The sequence below is a fragment of the Cervus canadensis genome, chromosome 8, assembly GCF_019320065.1.
Source record: "Cervus canadensis isolate Bull #8, Minnesota chromosome 8, ASM1932006v1, whole genome shotgun sequence".
NCBI classification, from domain to species: domain Eukaryota; kingdom Metazoa; phylum Chordata; class Mammalia; order Artiodactyla; family Cervidae; genus Cervus; species Cervus canadensis.
This window is the reverse complement of record NC_057393.1, coordinates 2,848,484-2,870,693: the sequence shown is the minus strand read 5'-3', so window position 1 is coordinate 2,870,693 and position 22,210 is coordinate 2,848,484. Positions and strand designations below refer to the sequence as shown.

The 22,210-nt window shown below is 49.9% G+C and overlaps 1 protein-coding gene across 11 annotated transcripts in view; it reads right to left on the bottom strand.

The window, feature by feature from the left end:
• C8H10orf143 (chromosome 8 C10orf143 homolog) overlaps window positions 1-22,210 on the bottom strand; it is a 57,187-nt gene that overhangs the window by 23,432 nt on the left and 11,545 nt on the right. For 4 of the 11 annotated variants that reach the window (XR_006270802.1, XR_006270803.1, XM_043476078.1 and 1 more), the window contains exons 2-3: window positions 16,464-16,637; window positions 16,304-16,366 (exon numbers count right to left, since the gene is read on the bottom strand). Coding sequence is in view for 9 of the 11 variants with exons in the window: in XM_043476078.1 (XP_043332013.1) it covers window positions 16,304-16,366; window positions 16,464-16,637 (237 nt within the window). In the remaining 2 variants the exon portion in view is untranslated. Of the gene's footprint in view, window positions 1-881; window positions 5,911-16,303; window positions 16,367-16,463; window positions 16,638-21,136; window positions 21,255-22,210 lie in introns of those variants that run through there. The other 7 variants (XM_043476070.1, XM_043476071.1, XM_043476072.1 and 4 more) reach the window with 5 other exon arrangements.

Sequence of the window (22,210 nt, the reverse complement as noted above, 5' to 3'; positions counted from 1 at the left end):
GCTTCAGCATCAGTCCTTCCAATGAATATTCAAGGCTGATTTCCTTTAGGACTGACTGGTTTGATCTCCTTGGTGTCCAAAGGAGTCTGAAGAGTCTTTTCCAGCACCACAGCTCGAAAGCATCCGTTCCTTGGTGCTCAGCTTTCTCATGGTCCAATTAGCACATCTGTACATGACCACTGGAAAAACCACAGCTCTGACTACACAGACCTTTGCTGGCAAAGTGTTGTCTCTGCTTTTTAATACGCTGTCTAGCGGTGACAGGTTTTCTTTTGTGTCCAAAATCACTGTGGATGGCGACTGCAGCCATGAAATTAGAAGACGCTCTTTGGAAGGAAAGGAGCAAGGACAAACCTAGACAGCCTAGACAGAGATGAGAGCAGTAGGTAAAACTTGGGAGATGCAAAGAGGAACATTTTGACACAGACTGGATGAACAAACTAGCTTCTTGAAAATTCTCTGCATAGGAGTAAAGGGGGAGGATGGAGACCCCTAGATCAGAGACGCAGGACGGGTCAGCCAGTCTGGCACATGGACCCTGCCTGCATCCAACTCAAACACATCGTGAAAAACCAAACAAAATGAAAACAACCATCTATGAAATTGAAGAGGCAGAGGGATCTGATCAAAGACTAGAGATTTCATAAATAAGGAATTATTGTAAATTTTGTTTGAGGGCTGACTATTGTATTGTGGTTATGCTTTTTATGCTGCTTCTTTGGGAGGACAGATGGAAATAATTATAGCAGAACTAGTATTATGGCTAGAATCTGCTCCCAGGGCACAGGTTGGTGGAGGAGGCGGGCAGGACTGGCCACAGTGACCTTTGTTGGAGAAGGTCAAAGGCTACAGGGTCTTTGTACTATTGGTTCTGCCTACTTTCCTGTGTGTTCAAGATGTTCCAAATTAGTAATAATAATAAAAAGTGTGGGTTCTATTCGTTGTTGAATGTGAAGGGACATGGGACCACCTTTCCAGATGGCAGAAAATCTGAGTATACCTGCAGACCCAGCAGCACAACTTCTAGAATCTTCTCTTACAAATATAGTTGAAAGACCTTATAAAACTGTATATGTAAGACTATTTATCCAGCAATTTTTGTAACAGGTAGATGAAAAAAAGAATGAATGAATGAAAAGAACATAAATTCACACTAGGGAGTGAGTGGGCAAACACACTGTGTTTCTAGTCAGTGGAGTTAATACCGTGCAGCATCTGAACCCAACCTTTTTTTTCCTTTTTTGCCTCGATACATGGCCTACAGGATCTCAGTTCCCAGACCAGGGACAGGCCATGGCAGTCAGAGCACCAAATCCTAACTACGGAACTCCCTAGGCTGACCTTTAGAACGACAGCTTAAACACGCGCTGACGTGAGAAGACGTCCATGACAGTAACATCCAGAGGACAGGCTGGTAGATGTGTATGCTCACCCAGAAGAAGTTTTGTTAAGATACACATTGAAATGTGAGCATCAGTTACCTCTGTGTAATATTTTTATACTTTTATATTCATATTTCATTTCCAACTTATCTATGGGAATTTGAGGTATCTTTGTGCCTTTTTTTGGGGGGGGGGGCTGAGCTGCTTGGCATGTGGGATCTTAGTTCCTTGACCAGGAATCAAACCCACACCCCCTGCACTGGAAGCATGGAGTGTTAACAACTGGGCTGCCAGGTAAGTCCCATGGTAACATTTGTGGAATATGTATAAAAAACAAAATTGAAGATTAAACTACATTTTAAAAGGAGGCAAAACATTTCAAGTGATGCTAATATGTCTGTGATAACCATTTAACATGCTTCTGAATTTTCTGAGAATTTTGTAAGTTGTTTCAAGGTTTAGAATCCATTATAAACTTATTTTGTGAAATGATAAAAGGTATGTATTGATATTTTCGTCTTTACACAAAAAGCAATGACAGATCATGTTTAAAGAATGCATGGAAAATTTAATGGGTATCAACTTACGTGTAAGTGTATTTAATACACACACACACAAATGCCTGGTCTGTTTCCTCGGGGTGTTCCTCTTTTTTGGCAAGAACACAGAGATGGAGCACTTTAAAGGTATAATCACATTTCACACTTGTCCCGGGTGTGTCAAAACCCAGCTTCATGGAATCTGTGCAGGTTTTGCGTGTTGCCTGATGTTTCTGTACCTGTGGGGCTGACAGACTGAGGTGCCGAGGGAGGGCATCCCTGTGTTAGGTCTCTGGGCCGTGGGTCCGCTCCTGCCTCTCGCAGCCCCTCACGTCCACGCAGGACAGAGCGGCTCTCCGATGCTTACCTACACCCTTAGAGCCAGCCCTTCCCGACCAACGGCAGTCAGAGCCGTGAAGATAACACACTTTTTTGAAATAACATGTTTTACAAGTTTTACTTATTTTTTGTTGGCCGCACCCTTCAGCACGTGGAAATCTTGTTCCCCGACCAGGGACCAAATCCACACCCACTGCACTGGAAGGGGGAGACTTAACCACTGGGCCACCAGGGAGGGCCCCCTGCCACCTTTGAAAATGACGGCTTCCCACAGTGACGCGGGAGCCTGTTCGCTCGGTAACACTGGCGGAAATAAATAAGTCCGTATCCGGAGGAGGTGCCCCCAGCAAGCCCAGGGTGGACACGCGGGGTGGGATGGGCTGTTTCCCTCCCTTCTCTTCTACACGAACAAGTATATTTTTATAATGATAAAAATGCCATTTAAGAAAGTTTTACCAAAACATCCTCTCCCCCCATCCGTTTCAGGCTGCAGGGCCCAGAAGGAAGTGGGCCGGCGGGAGAGATGGGGATGATTAGGGGGCAAATCCGGAGCCAGGCGAAGGCCAGGCCAGGAGGGTGGAATGCCCACAGGTCACCCCGCCGGGCTTTCTGTGCCCGGGATCTCTGTGGGCGGGAAGGCCAGATGGCAGGCTCCGAGGGGCACAGAGAAGGTTCCGGAAGCTTAGACCCTTGGCGCGCTCCACTGCGGGCCTGTTCTGAGTTGACAGAGAATGGAGGCCATGTCCCGTAGGCCCCACCAGCTCTGCCATGCTCTCCTTCCCGTCTGAGAACTGCAGGAGTTCGGGATAAAGCTGCTGGCTCCCACATGCCGGCTGGCTTTAACCCACCCCTCTCGTCGGAATCACACTGTTAGGTCTCCTCGTGCGCGGCTTTTCCATAGAAGACCAACCGCTCTGGCCTCAGAAGGGCTGTGGGGCAGGGGCCAGACGCCCAGCAGTGGCCAGGCCTCGTGTACTCAGGTCTCACATAGTGACACACGGGCGGGGAGCAGACGCCCAGCGGTGACCAGGCCTCATGTACTCAGGTCTCACACTAGTGACACACAGGCGGGAGCCAGACGCCCAGCGGTGACCAGGCCTCATGTACTCAGGTCTCACATAGTGACACATGGGAAGGGAGCAGACGCCCAGCAGTGACCAGGCCTCATGTACTCAGGTCTCACATAGTGACACATGGGAAGGGAGCAGACGCCCAGCGGTGACCAGGCCTCATGTACTCAGGTCTCACATAGTGACACATGGGAAGGGAGCAGACGCCCAGCAGTGACCAGGCCTCATGTACTCAGGTCTCACATAGTGACACACGGGCGGGAGCCAGACGCCCAGCGGTGACCAGGCCTCATGTACTCAGGTCTCACACTAGTGACACATGGGAAGGGAGCAGACGCCCAGCGGTGACCAGGCCTCATGTACTCAGGTCTCACATAGTGACACATGGGAAGGGAGCAGACGCCCAGCGGTGACCAGGCCTCATGTACTCAGGTCTCACACTAGTGACACATGGGAAGGGAGCAGACGCCCAGCAGTGACCAGGCCTCATGTACTCAGGTCTCACACTAGTGACACATGGGAAGGGAGCAGACGCCCAGCAGTGACCAGGCCTCATGTACTCAGGTCTCACACTAGTGACACATGGGAAGGGAGCAGACGCCCAGCAGTGACCAGGCCTCATGTACTCAGGTCTCACACTAGTGACACATGGGAAGGGAGCAGACGCCCAGCAGTGACCAGGCCTCATGTACTCAGGTCTCACACTAGTGACACATGGGAAGGGAGCAGACGCCCAGCAGTGACCAGGCCTCATGTACTCAGGTCTCACACTAGTGACACATGGGAAGGGAGCAGACGCCCAGCAGTGACCAGGCCTCATGTACTCAGGTCTCACACTAGTGACACATGGGAAGGGAGCAGACGCCCAGCAGTGACCAGGCCTCATGTACTCAGGTCTCACACTAGTGACACATGGGAAGGGAGCAGACGCCCAGCAGTGACCAGGCCTCATGTACTCAGGTCTCACACTAGTGACACATGGGAAGGGAGCAGACGCCCAGCAGTGACCAGGCCTCATGTACTCAGGTCTCACACTAGTGACACATGGGAAGGGAGCAGACGCCCAGCAGTGACCAGGCCTCATGTACTCAGGTCTCACACTAGTGACACACGGGCGGGAGCCAGACGCCCAGCGGTGACCAGGCCTCATGTACTCAGGTCTCACACTAGTGACAGCCCCTCGGTCCTCAGACCCTTGCATACTTGAGAGTGAGGCGGAGACGCTGGTAGGCGTGGGGAGGTGAGTCCTGACCCGTGTCCGCCTGGCCCCGCCACAGGGGTGGCTGCACCCGGCCGGGTGCTGCGTGGGGGCTTCTTCTCCCCCGAAAGCTTTCAGTCCACGTAAACGGCTGGGGTGACCCATGTGCCGCCTCAGTGACCAAACACTCGCTGTGCCTACGTGGACACCCCTTCTCCCCATGATCTGGGGGGAAAGGAAGAGCTTATACACAAAACACCAGGTTGGGATCTAAGCATCGTCATGTTTTCCAGACAAATGAAGGTGTCGATCTCATTTTGAGAAGAGAGAAGTAAATTAACACTCTTAAAAAAATGACTTTTTATGGTCTCAAGCCTCAGCTCCTTCTCTCCTGCGGCCTGGACGTTTCTCCATCCGGTCACAGCTCTGCAAGCTTATTTGGGGTTCACTGTCCAGTGGCTCCAAAAACGCTGGGGGCAGAAAATGCTTTCTGTCCTGCGGCCCGGCAGTGCCGCGTGACTGCGGGTAATCCATCCCACAGACGCTGTTGTGCTCATTTCCTTTCCGCACCCTGTCTTCTGGCCTCGTCCGTCCAGCCTGAACCTCTCACCCAGGACTGCACACCACAATTGCCTACGGATCAGGCTCTTCTGACGTGGATGCTGTGGGCCGGCTGGTGGCAGAGGACACGGCCACGTGGATGGCCCAGGGAAACACGGAGAGCTGGGCCTTTGTCCGCCGCGGCCCTGGGAGGGGAGAGGACCTGTGAACAAGCTGCCACCTGGGGTTTTGCTGGGACCTGTCTCGAGGTGACAAGGGCATCCTGGGAACACACCAGTCTCCACAGTCAGACCAGACACTGAAAACCCGAGAGAAGATGAGAAACTCCCATTTTAATATAAAAGTGGTTTTGCGCCTGGTAACTTCAGTTGGGGAAATCACACAGAACAGACTCGATGCTAACATTTAGTAAAATTCGGTGTAAGATTACAAAACATTTTAAATATAAAAATAAGACTTTTAATTAAAAAAGAGCACATAAGCAGCTCTGGATACACCCTCGAAACAACAGCAAAGTACGGAGCAGGGCTTTACATCTGGATGCGGACTCTTAAACCTCACACGAAGCTTGATGCTGGATACTTTCAACTTTTAAATAAAGCCGTTGATCTTCCCCAGCAGGCTGCACTGGAAAGGCAGCTTCAGGAGGAGTGAGGTCTGGAGGCTCTTTGGCTCTGGAGTGAGGAGGTGGGACCTCGGAACAGGAGGTGCCAGGTCCACCTGGGGAGTACATCTCTGGTGCACGAGGGCTTGAAACCATGACCGGGACCTTCCTTTCCCAGCGCGTTCTTCTACCGATCTTCCGTGTGGTTAAAATGTCCCTACAACGAGAAAACGGTGCGTCGTGGGAATGAACCTACCTTGGCTTCAGGTTCACAACACAGAGCTCTGCCTTTCAGACCGCGGAGCTCACACGCATTCTGAGCTAAGCACGTATTTACAGAGCATATATAAAATACTATAATTAAGATATTTAAAGCACTTCCTACAGTGCTTGGCACATAGAATGTTCTCCATAAATGTTATTTCTCTTCTCTCCTACAGTTCTGAGAGAGGAAAAAAGAGAATCAAAGTATCATTTATAAACTCATAGTTTAGTTTTTTTTTTAATGATGTCTGAATACTGAATATGGATTCAGCACAAGTGCGCTGCAGCAGGCTCCTCGCAGGGGGCCCAGGGCTGGAAGTAACCCAGCTTCACGAGGATCCCACTCGGGCCTGGCCTCCCTGCCCCTGGAGCAGACCTCCTGTCTCCTCAGCTTCACGCAGAAGTGACTGAGATGTGTCACTGTGCCACCCCACTGTACCCCCGTCTGAATGGGGTTTATCTGGAGACACACTGGAGGCAGAACAAATAAGACAGGGGACAACTAGGCACACAGACACCTCCAAAAGAGGATCAAAACCTCAAATATTCTACACAAAAGACCTGCAGGAATCACTCACTTAAACCTCTCACCAATCTCTGTTCCCTGACACGACTTCAAGTTTCCAAATCATCACATTTTTCTCCCCAGGGTCGTTTGTTGACGTCCCTCTCAAAGCTCAGACGTCTGTCCCTGATGCAGAAGTGAGGTCTGATGTCCTCAGACTCTGAGGCAGCCACTGGCAGGGACCAGCCACTGGAGGCGCGTCTGATGGGGGGTCTGGGCACCGAGCCCCTGATTTAATAAAGTCATGAAGGAAGAGGACAGCTGTGCCTTAAACGTTAGTCTCACTGTTGACAATCAGAATGCCCACCACCTGTCTGAGTAGGTTGGAAAAGTGATATCAAAAGCAATAGTGGGAAATACAACACTTTTGATAAAACACAATTTCACTATTTTTCCACCAACCAAGAGAAGAGTGTTTTTTTTTCAAGAGAGTTTTGTTTCTAATACTGGGATCAAAAGAGACTCAGGTCCAAGGAGACACCTAGGTACATCAGAATAACACTGTCAAAAACCAAATAGTCTTGAAAGGAGAAAGAAAGAAATGCTACATCAAGTAGTATCAAGAGATCCTCGATAAAATTAACAGCTGATTTCTCAGCCCAATTCAGAGTGCTGAAAGTCAACCAAGAATTTTGTATCCAACAGAACTATCCTTCAAAAATGAGAAATTAAGACACTCCCAGAACAAAAACAGAAAAAAATCTGTCGCTAGCAGACCTACCCTACAAGAAATACTGATGAGACTCTCAGGTTAAAATTAAAGGACCTCAGACCGTAGCTCAAGTCCACAAGAACCCATGAAAACGGCATTTTTCCCCCTAATTATTACCTGTGAGTCCCTGCTCCACTCAAGCTGTCTTACTTCAACAGCACCTCTCTGCCTTGGGTCGCAGCTTCTGAAGGACGTCCTCTGGCCGCACCTCTCCGTGGACGCCCCCCCCCCCCCCACCCCTGCCAATAGGTCCTGTCCCCTGGCTGGGAGCGCCTCCCCGCCAGGTGCCCGCTCCTGAGATCAGAGCCCAGCACTGGCACGCTTGCTGCAGGCTGAAAGGTGCACCGTGGGCAGGTGGGAGCGGGAACGTGGACGGGAAAGGACGCGTCTGTGTGCTTGAGCTTAAGGCCTCCTGGCAGCCAGGACAGGGCCTGGGCTGGGAACAGGGTGGGCCAGGGGCCAGCTTTCCCTCACTGCACCAGGTCCCAGCATGGAGCTCCGAGAAAGTCCACAACCCTCTATTTGAACCTGGCCTTCCACCTTGTTATGAAGGACTGTTTGTCAGTGCAAGTCTGCAGCAGTGGAGGAGCGCAGAGCACACACCAGGGAAAAAGAAGACTGGATTCCCGAGGTCAGGTTCTGCCTCCGTCCCAGACGGTCCTGACGCTCCCCGGTGCTGGACCATGTCCCAGCCCAGTCCACAGAGAGCCTTCCGGGGCGGAAGTGGAAGGTGGGGACAAAGCTTAGTACTCATCGGCGCCCAGCAGCAGCTTCCGGTGAGCAGCTCAGAACGGCAGCCAGCACGCTGTTTCCAGTCAGTCTCCTCCAGAGTATGTCCAAAGGGATCAAGCCCGGGAACCGATGCATCTCGACCAGGGACAGGACACGTGGGTAGCATGGGAGCCAGGGGGAGGTGGGCGAAAGCAAGGTGACACCCGTGACCGTCTCTGCTCCTCGGAGGCTGAGTCAGGGGCTCACGCTGGGAGGGAAGACGCAGGCCTGGCCCAGGCCCAGGCTTCTGAGGGGCGGACCCCCCGCCACAGTGCTGTGACGGACAACGCTCCTGCCCCAGACTCGCAAGGATCAAGAGCTTCACAGAGGAGCTGTGGACAAACAGCAACTCTAAAAATAGGGCGTAAGGATGCATGTATATTCCAGGAAAAGCCTTGAGTTTAAAACTAAAAAAAAAGTGTACGCACAGCTTTCCTGGACTTCCAAAGCAGGCATGGAGGACACTCTCCAAAATCCACTCAGGCTGTTCTCATACAGAAATTTGCATTATCTCAAACTCACTACTGTGGGTTACAAGGGAGGGACTGCCTGGCTCCTCAGCAGGGATGCTGACCCTTAAGAGGTCTGAGGAACCTGCTCTGCACAGTCTGAGGAGCTTAAAGGGCCCACCTACCCACTGCTGCTGCTACTGCTTTTAAAACAGATTCTTGTTGCTGTTTTCATTTTTACCTTTTGACTCCCTTCACCAATTTCTCCCACCCTTCATGCACCATCTCTGGCAACCACCAATCTGTTCTATGAGCTTTTCTTGTTTTTTAGGGTTCCATGTATAAGACAGAATCTGTCTTTTTCTGTCTGACCCATTTCATTTACCACAATGCCCCCAGATGCTATCCATGTTGCTGGAAATGGCAGCATCTCCCTCTTTTATGGCTGAATAATATTTCACTGGATAAAGAGCACAATTTCTTTATCTCCTCCTCCATCCTATTTTTGCTAGCTCATCTTATGGTCAACAATCTTGCTGAATATTAGTCTTAGTAGTTTATCTGCAGATTTGCTTGGATTTTCTATATAGATGATATCAGGAAATAACAATTTAGTTTTCTTCCCCTTCTAATTCTTACAGCCATTGTTTCTTCTTCCTTGTTTAACTGTCTGAGTTAGAAACCCTGCCAAGCAGAAGTGGTGATGGCAAACAAACTTGTTTCTCTCTTCATCCAAAGAAATGCTCCCCCTAAGTGTGGAGACCTTTCAACCTCACCAGGATAAACCCTCATTTCTGGTTTTATTTTTGAGTGGGGTTTGGAGTAACTGAGCAGTTTCTGCCTCTATTAAGATGACAGTTTGATTTCTTTTTTTCCTCCTTTGATCAAACAATGTAGTTCTTTTTCTAAAGCAAGTCATCTGTATGTTCCTTTATGTAGAATTTCTTTTAACCTATAAAACCATCTGGGATGGTAGCTTTTGAGAACGTTCCCAAATTATTCCATTGGGATTCTCTCTTCTGGAGTTAGTTCTGGCAACTGAATTACTATGAGGGCAAGGGAATTCCCACTGCACTGGTCTCCGCAGCTCTGAGCATGTCACAGATGCATGTTCACACGGGACAGTCCCCTTAGCGTTGCAGAGCGTTATTCCACGGTCCTTGGTGTCTGTAACTAATGGGGGGTTGCTGTTACTCAAAGCACTGTTCCTTCACGGCTATCAGTGGCTCCTCTCCGGCAGCTCTCCAGAATTCTCTTTCACACTGTTCAGTTTCATCATGATATGTCAGACGTACAGATACATCAGGTCCAAGACTCACCAGGACTTTTCAGGAATACAAAAAAGTATAGACAGCAATGTAACAAATATCCACAAACCATCACATAGCTTACGAGCCAAAATGCCGCAGGTAAGACATCAGCCGTTCTCACTGAAGTGTACATTTACTGAGTAAATACGTGCCGACCCATGCATGGCGGCTCAGTGGGTAAAGAATCTGCCTGCAATGCAAGAGACCCAGAAGATCCCCTGGAGAAGGAAATGGCAACCCGCCCCAGTATTCCTTCCTGGAGAACCCCATGGACAGAGGAGCCTGGCGGGCTACGGTCCATGGGGTCGCAGGCTCAGACAGGACTGAGCGACTGAGCCACGTGTGCACTCTCCTGCCGGTGGTCTCTGGCTTTCTGCTAAGCAAAAAGCTTAGCTTTTTGTACACATCTCTGTGGGCCCACTCTAGGACCAAACCCAGCAAAAGCCAGGTCCTGACAATAGCCACAGCAGAGTATGTCTCTACCTACTGTTCTGCCTCTCTCTTCACTTGTAATACGATTAACAATGTATTTAATGTCTTTTTCTGTACCATACATTAGTTTAGTCCAACATGCTTGTAGGAAATCTAAACTTCATTTTTTAAAAAAAAAAAAAATTAGCTTTTCTGCGAAAATCCGTTTCACTGTCTCCTCATGGTATAACATTTTATCCCCAAAGAAAGACGTTTTAGTTTTATTGTTTAGTCACCTGAAAGCTCTCTATTCCTTCAGAACCTGAAATGATCTCAACAACACAGTAAAAAAAAAATTTTTTTTAACATTCTCTGGCATCCATATTTGGAGGAAACATTTACTGTCAGAGATTATACCAGAAGATTCTGTCAGGAAGTCTACGCAAATTTGTCTATTTGGCTACACCTACACAGCCAGACTCCTCCTTGGCCGGCTGCCTCTCCCAGCGTCTGGAGGACTCAGCGCTGTCTTGGACGCCCACGACGCCCTCACGGGTCTGGGAAGGATGCCCACAACGCCCTCACGGATTGGGGAAGGACGCCCACGACGCCCTCACGGGTCTGGGAAGGATGCCCACAACGCCCTCACGGATTGGGGAAGGACGCCCACGACGCCCTCACGGGTCGGGGAAGGACACCCACGAAGCCTCGCAGCCTCACGGCTGTGCTTCTGAGCATGTCAGAGTGGGCCACCGCCGGGCCTGGTGCAGGAGTGACGGGGCCAAACCAGCCAGGACAGCGGGCACAGGAGAGGCGCCCCCACCAACCGCGGGGCGGGGCAGGCCGGTCACCTAGCCCCATGGACCGCGTTCCTCATCAGCAACCTGACCGGTGACCTCTGGGGTCCCTGCCGAACCTCTGGGAAGTGCATGGGGCACTCTGATTCCTGAGGAAGGAACAGTTACATTCCCGGTGACCCCTCTGTGACTGCTGTCTTCTCTCAGGACGTATGGATAAAGGACGGATAAGGTGCAGCTGCTGCTGAAACACAGAAAGTGACCCGCTGCACACACATCCATGTTAATCCACGTCAGAGCCTGCCACGCCCACCCTGGCCCTGGCTCCGGGCCTGACCCCCGGGCCAGGCAGCACTGCTCACATCACCACGGGCAGGGGGACGCAGAGTCCTGTCTGCACCGGCGTCTCCCCCGCCCCTGGTCATGGCAGTATTTATAGATGCTGCGGGTGCAGGGAGCAGTTGCTAATAAGACAGACAGGTAAATAAAATAGAGCAAATACTTTAAAGGTCACCTGTTTGGAGATAAGTAGTAGTACACGGGAAACATGCATCCATTTAGAACCAGAATGACCATCCTGGGGCGCCTCCCTCTGCCCTGCAGGGGAAACCAAACCCGGACCAGACGGTAGGCTGGGGACCACCCCTCCCACCCCCCACCCTCCACTTCTGTCCCCACATCGCCCACCTCTCTTCTCCCAGCCCCCGACGCTGCTGTCAGACAATGGGTTTTAATGTCAAAAAGGGAATAAGGTAGCAGCTCGTTAAGATGCTCCCTTAGTTTTTGCTCTCAACACTAATGAACAGGCTGTTAGCCAAATCAATTTGTTGGGGATTGGGAACAGCGGGGTCCCCAAAACCAAAACATTGTTTTGCATGTAGGCTCATATATAGTAACTCACTATCAGCTTGGGTAAAAACTCAATCACCTGAGATAGACACTAGCAGAGGGGACTGGCTCCCAAATGCTGAGCCTGTGGGGTACCAAGACCCCAGGTCTAGTTAAAGACCGCAGGCTTTCTGTTCTCAGGAGGATCCGTCCACCCCTTAGCCGGTTAGCCCAGGTGAGGTCCAGTTAGAACAGAGACTCAGGCGAGGCATCTCACGAGAGGAATATGGGCTTCAAGGTCACAGATGACGGGAGAGAAGAGGATCCACAGGGGGAAGGGAGGCACGTGTTCCCCCAGGAGGGGCCCCCCTCTGGGGCGGGGGGCAGCTGGGGGGTAAAGGGAAGAGATGGGGTGACCGCAGAGCCCGAGGGCTGCCACCCAGCAGGAGCTGGGACCCTGGAAGGAGGGGCGGGGAGGCTGCCTGGGGTGAGGGAGACGAGGGAAGGGAAGGCGCTGAGGGTGACTGCCACGCTGACCCGTGAAGTCTGGGAGCGGCCCCCTCCCTGATGAGCTGCAGCACATGAGGGGCAGGTGCCACTCTGAAAAGGGGCGCTGACAGCACAGCACCCCCCTCAGCCAGCATCCTGAACCCGTTCTTCCTGTGGCTTCCGGCCTGATCATGTCCCCTCATGCATCTCCATGTGGTTATCACGGAGGCCTCTCACAGCCTCGCTGGGACTCATTTCATTTAATGGGAAGAACTTCTAAGAAGGGCATGATTTTATGGCACACTTGGCTACCACGAGACCCTGGGCCAAGAACGCTGAGCTGAGTAAGGAAGGAAGCCAGCTGCACGGCAGACCCAGCCTTGGGACCACTCAAGGAAGGAAATGAGCCTCCTGCAGGCGGAGACCATCGCCCTGACCCTGCAGCATGGATGGTGCACAGCAGAGAGGGCCGCCCACCTGGGGGGCACGGCAGACACCCTGAGTGACATAACACCACGTCCCAAGAGTCAGGGATGGCTTCACCCCAGCTGGCTGTACCGTAAGCGGGGTGATGAGGAGCTGTTTCTTAGTAATAACTTGTACTAGAAAAGCTATGACTAACCTAGATAGCTTATTAAAAAGCAGAGACATTACTTTGCCAACAAAGGTCTGTCTAGTCAAGGCTATGGTTTTTCCAGTAGTCATGTATGGATGTGAGAGTTGGACCATAAAGAAAGCTGAGCGCCGAAGAATTTGATGCTTTTGAACTGTGGTGTTGGAGAAGACTCTTAAGAGTCCCTTGGACAGCAAGGAAATCCAACAAGTCCCTCCTAAAGGAAATCAGTCCTGAATTATTCATTGGAAGGACGGATGCTGAAGCTGAAACTCCAATACTTTGGCCACTTGATGTGAAGAACTGACTCATTTGAAAAGACCCTGATGCTGGGAAAGACTGAAGGCGGGAGGAGAAGGGGACGACAGAGGATGAGATGGTTGGATGGCATCATCGACACAATGGACAGGAGTTTGAGTAAGCTGCGGGAGTTGGTGATGGACAGGGAGGCCTGGAGTCCTATAGTCCATGGGGTTGCAAAGAGTCAGACACGACTGAGCAACTGAACTGAGCTGAGGAGCTGAAGCTGAACACTGATCACCCTGAGACACATCAGTGAGCTGCAACGGGCCAAAGAGGAGGCTCGTGTGTCAGCCTGGGGACTGAGTTTGAGAAGGTCTACGGAAAAAGTCCTTGCATACATAAGCAAGGACTCACGATAACAATCAGGAAAAGCTTCGTGGGAGAAAGACAACAGATTCAGGCAGTGAGCTAAGACAGCCACGTGAGAATTCCGAGCAGAACCAACCGGGTCAGATGATACCTGCTGAGGTCAGAAACACAGCAGAGAAGGGGGACCCGAGGAGGTTCTCAGGGAAAAGCGTCCAGCTAGCCGAGACACCAAGGTAAGCTTCCCATCAGCGACTCCCCGCGGGTCTCTCGAGGGGCGTCATGGTGAAGAACCTGCCTGCCAATGCAGGAAACGTGGGTGCAATCTCCGGGTCAGGAAGATCCCCTGGGGAAGGAAACGTCAACCCGCTCCAGAATTTCTGCCTGGAGAATCCCATGGACAGAGGAGCCTGGCAGGCTACACTCCCTGGGGTCACAGTCAGACACGACTGAGCATGCACACACACACACAGGGCTCCCACACAGCCCCCAGCGTGACCCCTGCTGCTCTTTGAGCCAAGCCCGCCACCTGGGGTCAGCCCCAGGAACTGTGGGCCTGGACAGGCACGCTCCGTGCGAACGGGGCGCATCCGTGAGTGGAGCCCCGCACTGAATGAAGTCTTCTGAAATTTGGAATTGCTGCCCATAGGTGATTTACTGTTAAGCACTTCTCCCTGGGATCTTGCATTTCTAAAAATACTATTTGCTTTTTATTTAACACTGAGCCTCTTAATGTTCTGGAATATAAAAATAGTGTCTTATTATTTTAAAAGCTTAAGAGAGAAACTAGCCATATTATTAGAAAAAGAAGATATATGCAGCTATAGTCTGTTCAAATATCAAGAGGTGTGACTTTTCAAATTCACATTTCAATCTTTATTTACATAAGACTTTTAGAAATAGTGGGTGTAAATATTAAATCACCCAAGCCTGGGTGAAATTTTATTGAGAATAACTACAAATAAAGGGAAACTGATTTTTTAAAGTCACTTTCTGAAAATTTAGATGAAAAGAATATTGAGCATTAGTGAAAAAAATGATATATTTACATATCAATATAGGTTTTCCACGCACAGATTCATCTCCTAGGAAACATACAGAGGCAAGCTTGGGGAACCACAAGGGAAGGAAAACCCTAATCAAATAGGTGCTGTTGTTCAAACAGAACATTAGCTTAAATGATCCAATCAGCTGCTTGAGCCAAATTTTTTTTTCCTTTAAGCTGTTCATGCCAGAAGACAACCTCTTGGAGCATTAAGAATCCGTATTACGTTCCAACTGTTTGCCCAACAGATGGGGGATTTGAAAGACACATTCCATGGAAATGGGACGAGAACTAGGAAGGTTTCGAGTTAGTCACCAGCAATAATGCACTTTACCCATAGTGGGGTCATAATATTAATTATCAAAATCCAGGGCACGTTTGGCAGTTACATGAATCAACCGAAATACAGTAAGTTGCTGGATCTTTGGTTTCAACATTATTCAGGATTACTGGTGGCTCAGTAGTTGAAGAATCACCTGCAATGCAGGAGACCTGGGTTCGATCCTTGGGTGGGGAAGATTCCCCTGGAGGAGGGCATGGCAACCCACTCCAGTCTTCTTGCCTGGAGAATCCCCTGGTCAAAGAAGCCTGGTGGGCTGCAGTCCATGGGGTCCCAAGAGTCAGACATCACTTAGCAACTAAACCACCACCACCTCCACACCACAGAATACAACAGATCTGCGGAAATTTTCCTGAGGACGGAGGACCAAAGTAGGAAGGCGCGTCTCCACGGGCGGGTCCACCTGGCCTTGGTCTTCGTACTTGTCTAAGGACTTCAGGTAATCAGAGAGCCCCATGGTGACTGGCCTTTGTTTAAAACAAAATCACTGCCCGCTCCCCCCCCCCCCAAAACAGTCATGTACAATGCACCAAGTGAAGATTCTGCAATTTACTGACTCAAACTTTTGCTTATCAAAAGTAGCCCTGTGTTTCCTCTGAAGATCTCTATGGGGAAATCCTGAAAATACTCACACACATACACACAGACGCTCCTGGTTTCTATGTGGAAATTATACACAATTCTATTTTATTGTAGTATGAAGACTGCAAGCTTGAAATAAAAAAAAAAAAATTACAGAGGTTTCAAAGCCATTAACTTATTTTTAGGACAAGCACCAAATTTAGGAACAAAGGTATCTTGATGCTAATGTGAAGGACAGGGAAGCCTCCCGTGCTTGGGGTTCACCGGGTCGCAGAGTCAGACACAACTTAGCGACTGAACAGCAACAACGACACTTCATGATTTTCTGCCCAGCACAGGGGACTGAGACTGTCACTCTGGCAACATTAAGACGTCCCATTCCTTGGAATTAATGGTGTGAATGCTGTGTTTCTCCTTCTGGAACTTGTGATTTATGTGAAGTGTATGCAAATAGGAAAGAAAAGCTTAAGGAGGGAAAAGAAAAAGCAACACAGATTCCTATTTGGCTAAGTAAATGAGTTAAGGTCATTTGTCTAAGATGTCCTCAGATTAGCTCTATTTTAACCATTTCCAGGACCTGTTGCCTTCTCTAAAGCCTGTTTTTAGAAAGAATTTAAAATGTATATTCAATTTGTAGTCTCAGTCTCAAGCTGGAAGCAAATCAGTTTGCAGCCGAGTAGAATGCTAAGAAAATCAACCTGCACCTTTTAATTTACATCCCTAGTTCCTTAGGAACGAAATGGCCGTTTCTACGACCCTTGTTCTACATATCCAGGATTTAAGGACAGGTCTTTCACATCACAGCAAGCAGGGGAACGCACTTACAGACTCTCCTGCAATGCACCTCGGGCAAGGCTGGGCCCGGCTCCTTCCGCCATCCGGAGGACCCTGTCCAACAAATCAGAGCCGCGGATGAGCCAGGGCAGCAGTTATTCACACTTTCACTGAACAGGTAAAGGCTGGTCTGGTGGGAACAGGAACCTACCCCCATGCCTGGCTGGCCCTGGTCGCTGTTGGGCCGTGGTGAGGGCAGGCGGCCTCTGCGCTGGGCATCCGGGGACTCGGGCTCCTTGCTGCCCTCGGACGCTGCGATGCGCACCCTCACCTGGGGGTAGTCCCGCTCGGGCGCCGCGGCGTCCAGCCTCCTGCACGCCCGCTTCTGCAACGACACAGTTTCACTTTAGATGGCCTCAGAAAGCACACGGCGCTCTGACTGAATCTGCCTCTGAGCACCTCGCTGCAAAAACAGAGCCCCGAGGAGCTCGGAAAGTTTATAGCACGTTAGGAGAGGCAACTTCCAACTTTATCTTCCTGGAATAACCACCATCAGTTACACTTAACCTCATGACTTCCAGCACAGTCTGATATTTACTTAGCTTTACAAGTTTAAAATAGTCATTTCAAGCAATTTTGGCCAAAATTCTTATAATAAACTGTTGTGACTGGTTTATCGATATTGAGAATGTACAAAACCTATAAATTTTTGTTCAAGAAACTTGTTATGCACTTCAATACTTTTGCCAAGTAGGTACTTTCTTAATATGATATGAATAATTCCATGTGGATAATTCTTTGTCTTCCTGACACTGAAGAGTGGACTGATTTTATTTATTTCACAAACTGCACACACAGCCCATAAGGGATAACCTTCCGGAAAGGCAGCATTTGGCTTTGGCATTCCCATGAGCTATAGATGAATTACAAAAGCAGTCTTCCAAAGCTGAAGGAAACGGTTGACCCTCCAAGTTCCGAGTCTGTGCTCCGCGGGGTAAGGATGTATTCAGTGACAGAGCTGATGGGCAGGCGGCCTCTGCAGGGGACAGAAGGTCCATGCTGTCCTGGGTCCCCGCTGCCGGACGGTGCCGCCAGAGTCAGGAAACACCCCTGGTTCACGGGTGGTCCTACACCCTCCGCAGTCACCGGCAAACCATCGCTATGATTTGTGCCAAATCTGTTCACGATCCATTCCATTATTCATTCATTACTTTCTAAATGGACTTTTTATTTTATGTATTTATCTAATAGGGAAACCCGGTAGCAAGTGCTAGTTTTACTCTTCCCTAACTAACACGTCTTAGAATAGACACCTGAGGAGGAAAACGGCAAATTCTACCTCTGAGCCCCTAAACCAGAGAATAATGCCCTGGGGTGAATACAGTGCAGACTCCGGGAGGCTGAGCCAAGGGCAGAGGTAGCCAGCCCCGCCCCCAACGCCGCAGTCCTTCCGGAACACAGGAAGTCCAGAAAGGTCACAGTCACCGTGCAGAACCACAGCCCCGGGCGCAACCTGAATCAGAGAACGCAGACATCCGAGAGCACGGCCAGGGGGAGAGAAAGCCACCAAACGCCGGTGCGGGTCCCCTCCGCGCCAGCCCACACCCTGCAACACGGCCCTGCCCTGAGAACGGCAGGAGGAGACGCTGTGAGCGGGACAGGCCAGGGACGCCAGCAAGGGAAACGCGCCCGGGCCCGCAGCGAGGAGGGGCCCGAGCCCCAGAGCCGAGACGCCAGCCGGGGCTCCAAGTCTGCACGGCGGAAACGGACAAAGCGCTTTAGAGGTGCTCCTCCGAACCCGGCTCCTGGGAGGGACACGGGCAAAGGGGCGGGCGGGTGACCCGGGGCCGCGTGGTGGTGAGAAGGAGAGAGAGGGCAAGCTTGGGGTCCAGCAAGTGAGGATGCACATCATACCAGGGGGCTCACAGCCACCCCGTCCACCACCAGACAGACACCTCCTCCACCTGCGCTCAGCCACACCAACAGCAGAGGTGCCTGATGGCAATCTTTAAAAAATACCCCAAAACATAAAAATTCCTCCTGAAAAAGACAAGAGTCAAAAGGAGATTGTAAGTCTAACACTCTTAAAAACATAATTAAACACTCAGACAAATATCTGAGGACATGAAAAACCACCCTGAATTAGCAATGTAAAAATAGAGAGAACAAAAATGGGGAGAAACCAAGAAGAGACTTGAACGAGTTCAGGGATGTAATGAGGGAAATGAGGAATAAATTATAAAATGCACTGAAGAGGATAAATTCAAGTGAAAATTAATAGAGGACACCAAAGAAGGGCAGGAGCATAACCAAGGGAAGGAAAACGACATAAAGAAAAAACGGGGGTTAAAAAAATGAAGCAGCAGGAAGGGAAGACAAAGAAGGAAGAAATGTTCTCTAAGTCAGAGCTCTGGAAAGAGTAAAACAAAGTAACACAGCAAAGCTGACTCAAAACCATAACCGGAGAAAACTTCACAGAAAGGGAAAACTGACTGAAGCTTAAATTGACAAGGCTCACAGGGTACCTGGGAAAATTAACCCAGAATGATCAACACTGAGACATCCTAATAAAACCAGGAGACTTCAAAGATGAAGACAAAATCCTCAAAGCCCCTGGGCGTGCAGATCAATGAGAGAGAGTGAAAAGGAACTGGACAGGCATCAGGCTTTTCAAAGCCAACACATAAGTGAGACAATGGAGAAACATGCTTTTAAAACTCAGTGATAGAAAACACGAACCAAAAATTTAAAATCCACCAGGCTGTCCTTCAAATATCAAGATTACAGAAATAGAATTTCGACATACATGAACTTAGAGATGCCTACACCCATGAGCCCTTCCAGAGGATTCTATGTGAAGGTAAGCTTCATCTAACTAACCAGTGATGACCGGGAGAATTCCAGCGTAAGGATTTTTCGTAAGCATCTGAAGGTATTAAGATGTACATCTCAGACTAAATTTAAAATAAAGGTGGAATTAGGCTGACAGACAAGTGTGCAAATATTACATCCTCTGACATGGTGGAAATAATTCTACTAAAACACAAGAGATGAAGGGAGAGGGAAAGTGGAAAACTTCTTTAGCACAGGTCAGTACTGTACATGTGACAGTGGTGTATCAAAGGGCACCAGGAAAAAGATTAGTAAGTGTTAGACGAGTGAGGGAAAGACAGATCAGCATGAGGTGAACACACAGTGAAAAATATTTTAGGCAAGATTTACTAACAGATGCTAACTCAGAAGGCAAAGGCTTAAGGAGAAATATGCTTTCTCCCCCAAGGTATTTATTAATTTATAAAGTTTCAGTTTTATACATAAAACTGTTTTACATATAGTTTCAACGTATATTTTCATGTTTCAACATATCTCCCCCAAGGTATTTATTAATTATAATAAATAATTATAATAGTTATAATTTAATTTATAAATTAAATATAATTTAAGTGCAGTTTCAACATATCTCCCCCAAGGTATTTATTAATTATAAAGAAAAGACCAGTAACTTCACAGGGTATGAAACCATCTTCACCCAGAGACAAGGTCAGCATCACGGTAATGAGACATCTTGACATCACAGCCCCACAAGATGCACTAAGAAAGCAGAACATCACCTCGTGATGCTCGTGCCAGAAGGGGCGTGGTCTTAGCCTCATGGCAGAGGATGCTGGGCAACAAACGGACCGACAGTCCTCTGCCAAAGAGCCGACCGCTGCTCGGTAGGAATTCCAGGGTCAGGAAACCAAGGACGCGTCAGTGATGAGAGGGGTGAGTGGGACTCAGCGCAGTGTGGGGTCCTGGAAGGACGCGTCAGTGACTAAAGGGGTGAGTGGGACTCAGCAGTGTGGGGTCCTGGAAGGACGCGTCAGTGACTAGAGGGGTGAGCAGGACTCAGTGCAGTGTGGGGTCCTGGAAGGACGCGTCAGTGACGAGAGTGAGCAGAACTCAGTGCAGTGTGGGGTCCCGGAAGGACGCGTCAGTGACTAGAGTGAGCAGGACTCAGTGCAGTGTGGGGTCCTGGAAGAGATCCAGGACAGGAAAAGGGTGCTGGTGGGAAAACAGGGGAGGCTGGAGTAAGGCTGGAGCTTGGGCGACGATCGTGCACGAGGTGAGCCTGGGAGTCTGCTGATCGTACTATGACCACGTACGTTGTTCAGGTGACTTCTCTATATTACAGTTGCTTTTTCCCAACCTTTCTGTAAGTCTAAAACTACTTGGAAATGAAGTTTTAAAAATGAAGATAAAAAACCTCCTGCACTTGCTCTGGTGTATACCACACGTCTAGAAATATGGACGGAAGCCAAATCACCTTCCCACAATCCTAATTTTTCCCTGTTGAGCGACATAAAGAGTGACGTGTGTAAGACAAAAGTCCTTTCCCATGCGTGAAGACAGCTCTCGGATACCTCTGAGGCTGCTCTCCGACCAAGCATTCCTGCTCTCTTTCACTCTCCCATATCTGAGAGGCTTTCCAGAATCTTCCTCTTCTAGACACCATGTCCTAGAATTTCTAAATTGTCACTATTCCTCCTGAAATGAATCATGTAAAATACTCCCAACACGCTGTCACCACCACGGAAGAGAGCAGAGCCCCCCACCCCACCTCCACGACGTGGTCCCGAGTCTGCAGGGAAAACACCCTGGCTGAGGGGCCCCAGCGACCCACCACCCGGGTCCACATGAGGCTGGCACACCCCCCCAGCTTACGTCTCCCCCTCAGGAAGCACCACCCGGTCCTGGGGACTGCTGAGGGTCCTTCTGCTTTAAATTTAACGCCAGGCTCTGCTACGTAAGCCTTAAGTTTAGTTTCCAAGACTAATCTGATTTCCTTGCTATTTTCCAGTGTATCAAAGTACTGCCAAATACTGCCATAATCATACGAATCACCTTCGTGATTGGAAATGGTGCTGCCTTCCGTGTTCCGCCTGGGTCGGATGGAAGAGTTGAGGGAGAAAAGACCAAGGACCGCAATCTCCGGTTACTCAGGATCTGCTCAGCCTTCACACTGCAGAAAGAGGCATGCTGTGTAAAGGGGTTTCCTGCCAACTCCCAACTAGCTGGGCGAGACTTGCCTGGTGGCCCAGCGCATAAGCCCCGGTGCAACCACCACAGGGGGCCTGAGTTTGATGGCGGGGTGGGGAGCAAAGCTCCTGCATGCCATGAGGCGCGGCCATAGAAAACCCAGGCAGAGGGAAGTGGGGATACTGAACACGCCCCACGTCATCCACACGCAGGATGCGGCTCCCCTCCCTCAGTCACGTCCCAGCCCCGCGCTCCTCTCTGAGGGACGCCGCTTGCCAGAAAGGAGAGCAGACAGGCGTGGACGGGTGACTGTGAGCAGGAAGCATGCTTCTCGATGAGGTCTACACACTCTTGTGTTTTTCAATGAGTTAGAAGGATTCTAACTCCTTCTCTGTGGGGTCAAACAAGGCCTGGCACAACGGGTCAGCAGACCTGTGACCACCCACGGTGGACACTCCTCGAGAGGCTCTGGTGGCGGGGGCTGGGTCCCCACGTGGCAGGGGGAAGGGAAGCCACACTGACCCCAAGTCGGTCATCGAGGGCTGGGCTCCTCCAGGGAACATGGTGGCCCTCGGCCGGCCGACGGGATTAAATCATTCATGTTTTCTGCTTTTAACAGGGATTAGTGAAAGCTGGCTCTACGTGACCCTGACTCATGTATTCACTCGGCAAATACTCCAATGGCCACAGATCGGCCTGGATCAAGGGAAAAGGAGGGCTGAGAGGCACCGAAGTCCAGGACGCGCGCGTTACATGCCTCGCTCTCTCCCACTCCCTTCTAGAGAGGCTTCAGCCAGTCTTCGTCAAGGCACGTGAAGGTTTACCACCCAACTGCAGAAAATGACTGCAGCCATGAAATTAGAAGATGCTTGCTCCTTGGAAGAAAAGCTATGACCAACCTAGACAGCATATTAAAAAGCAGAGACATTACTTTACCAG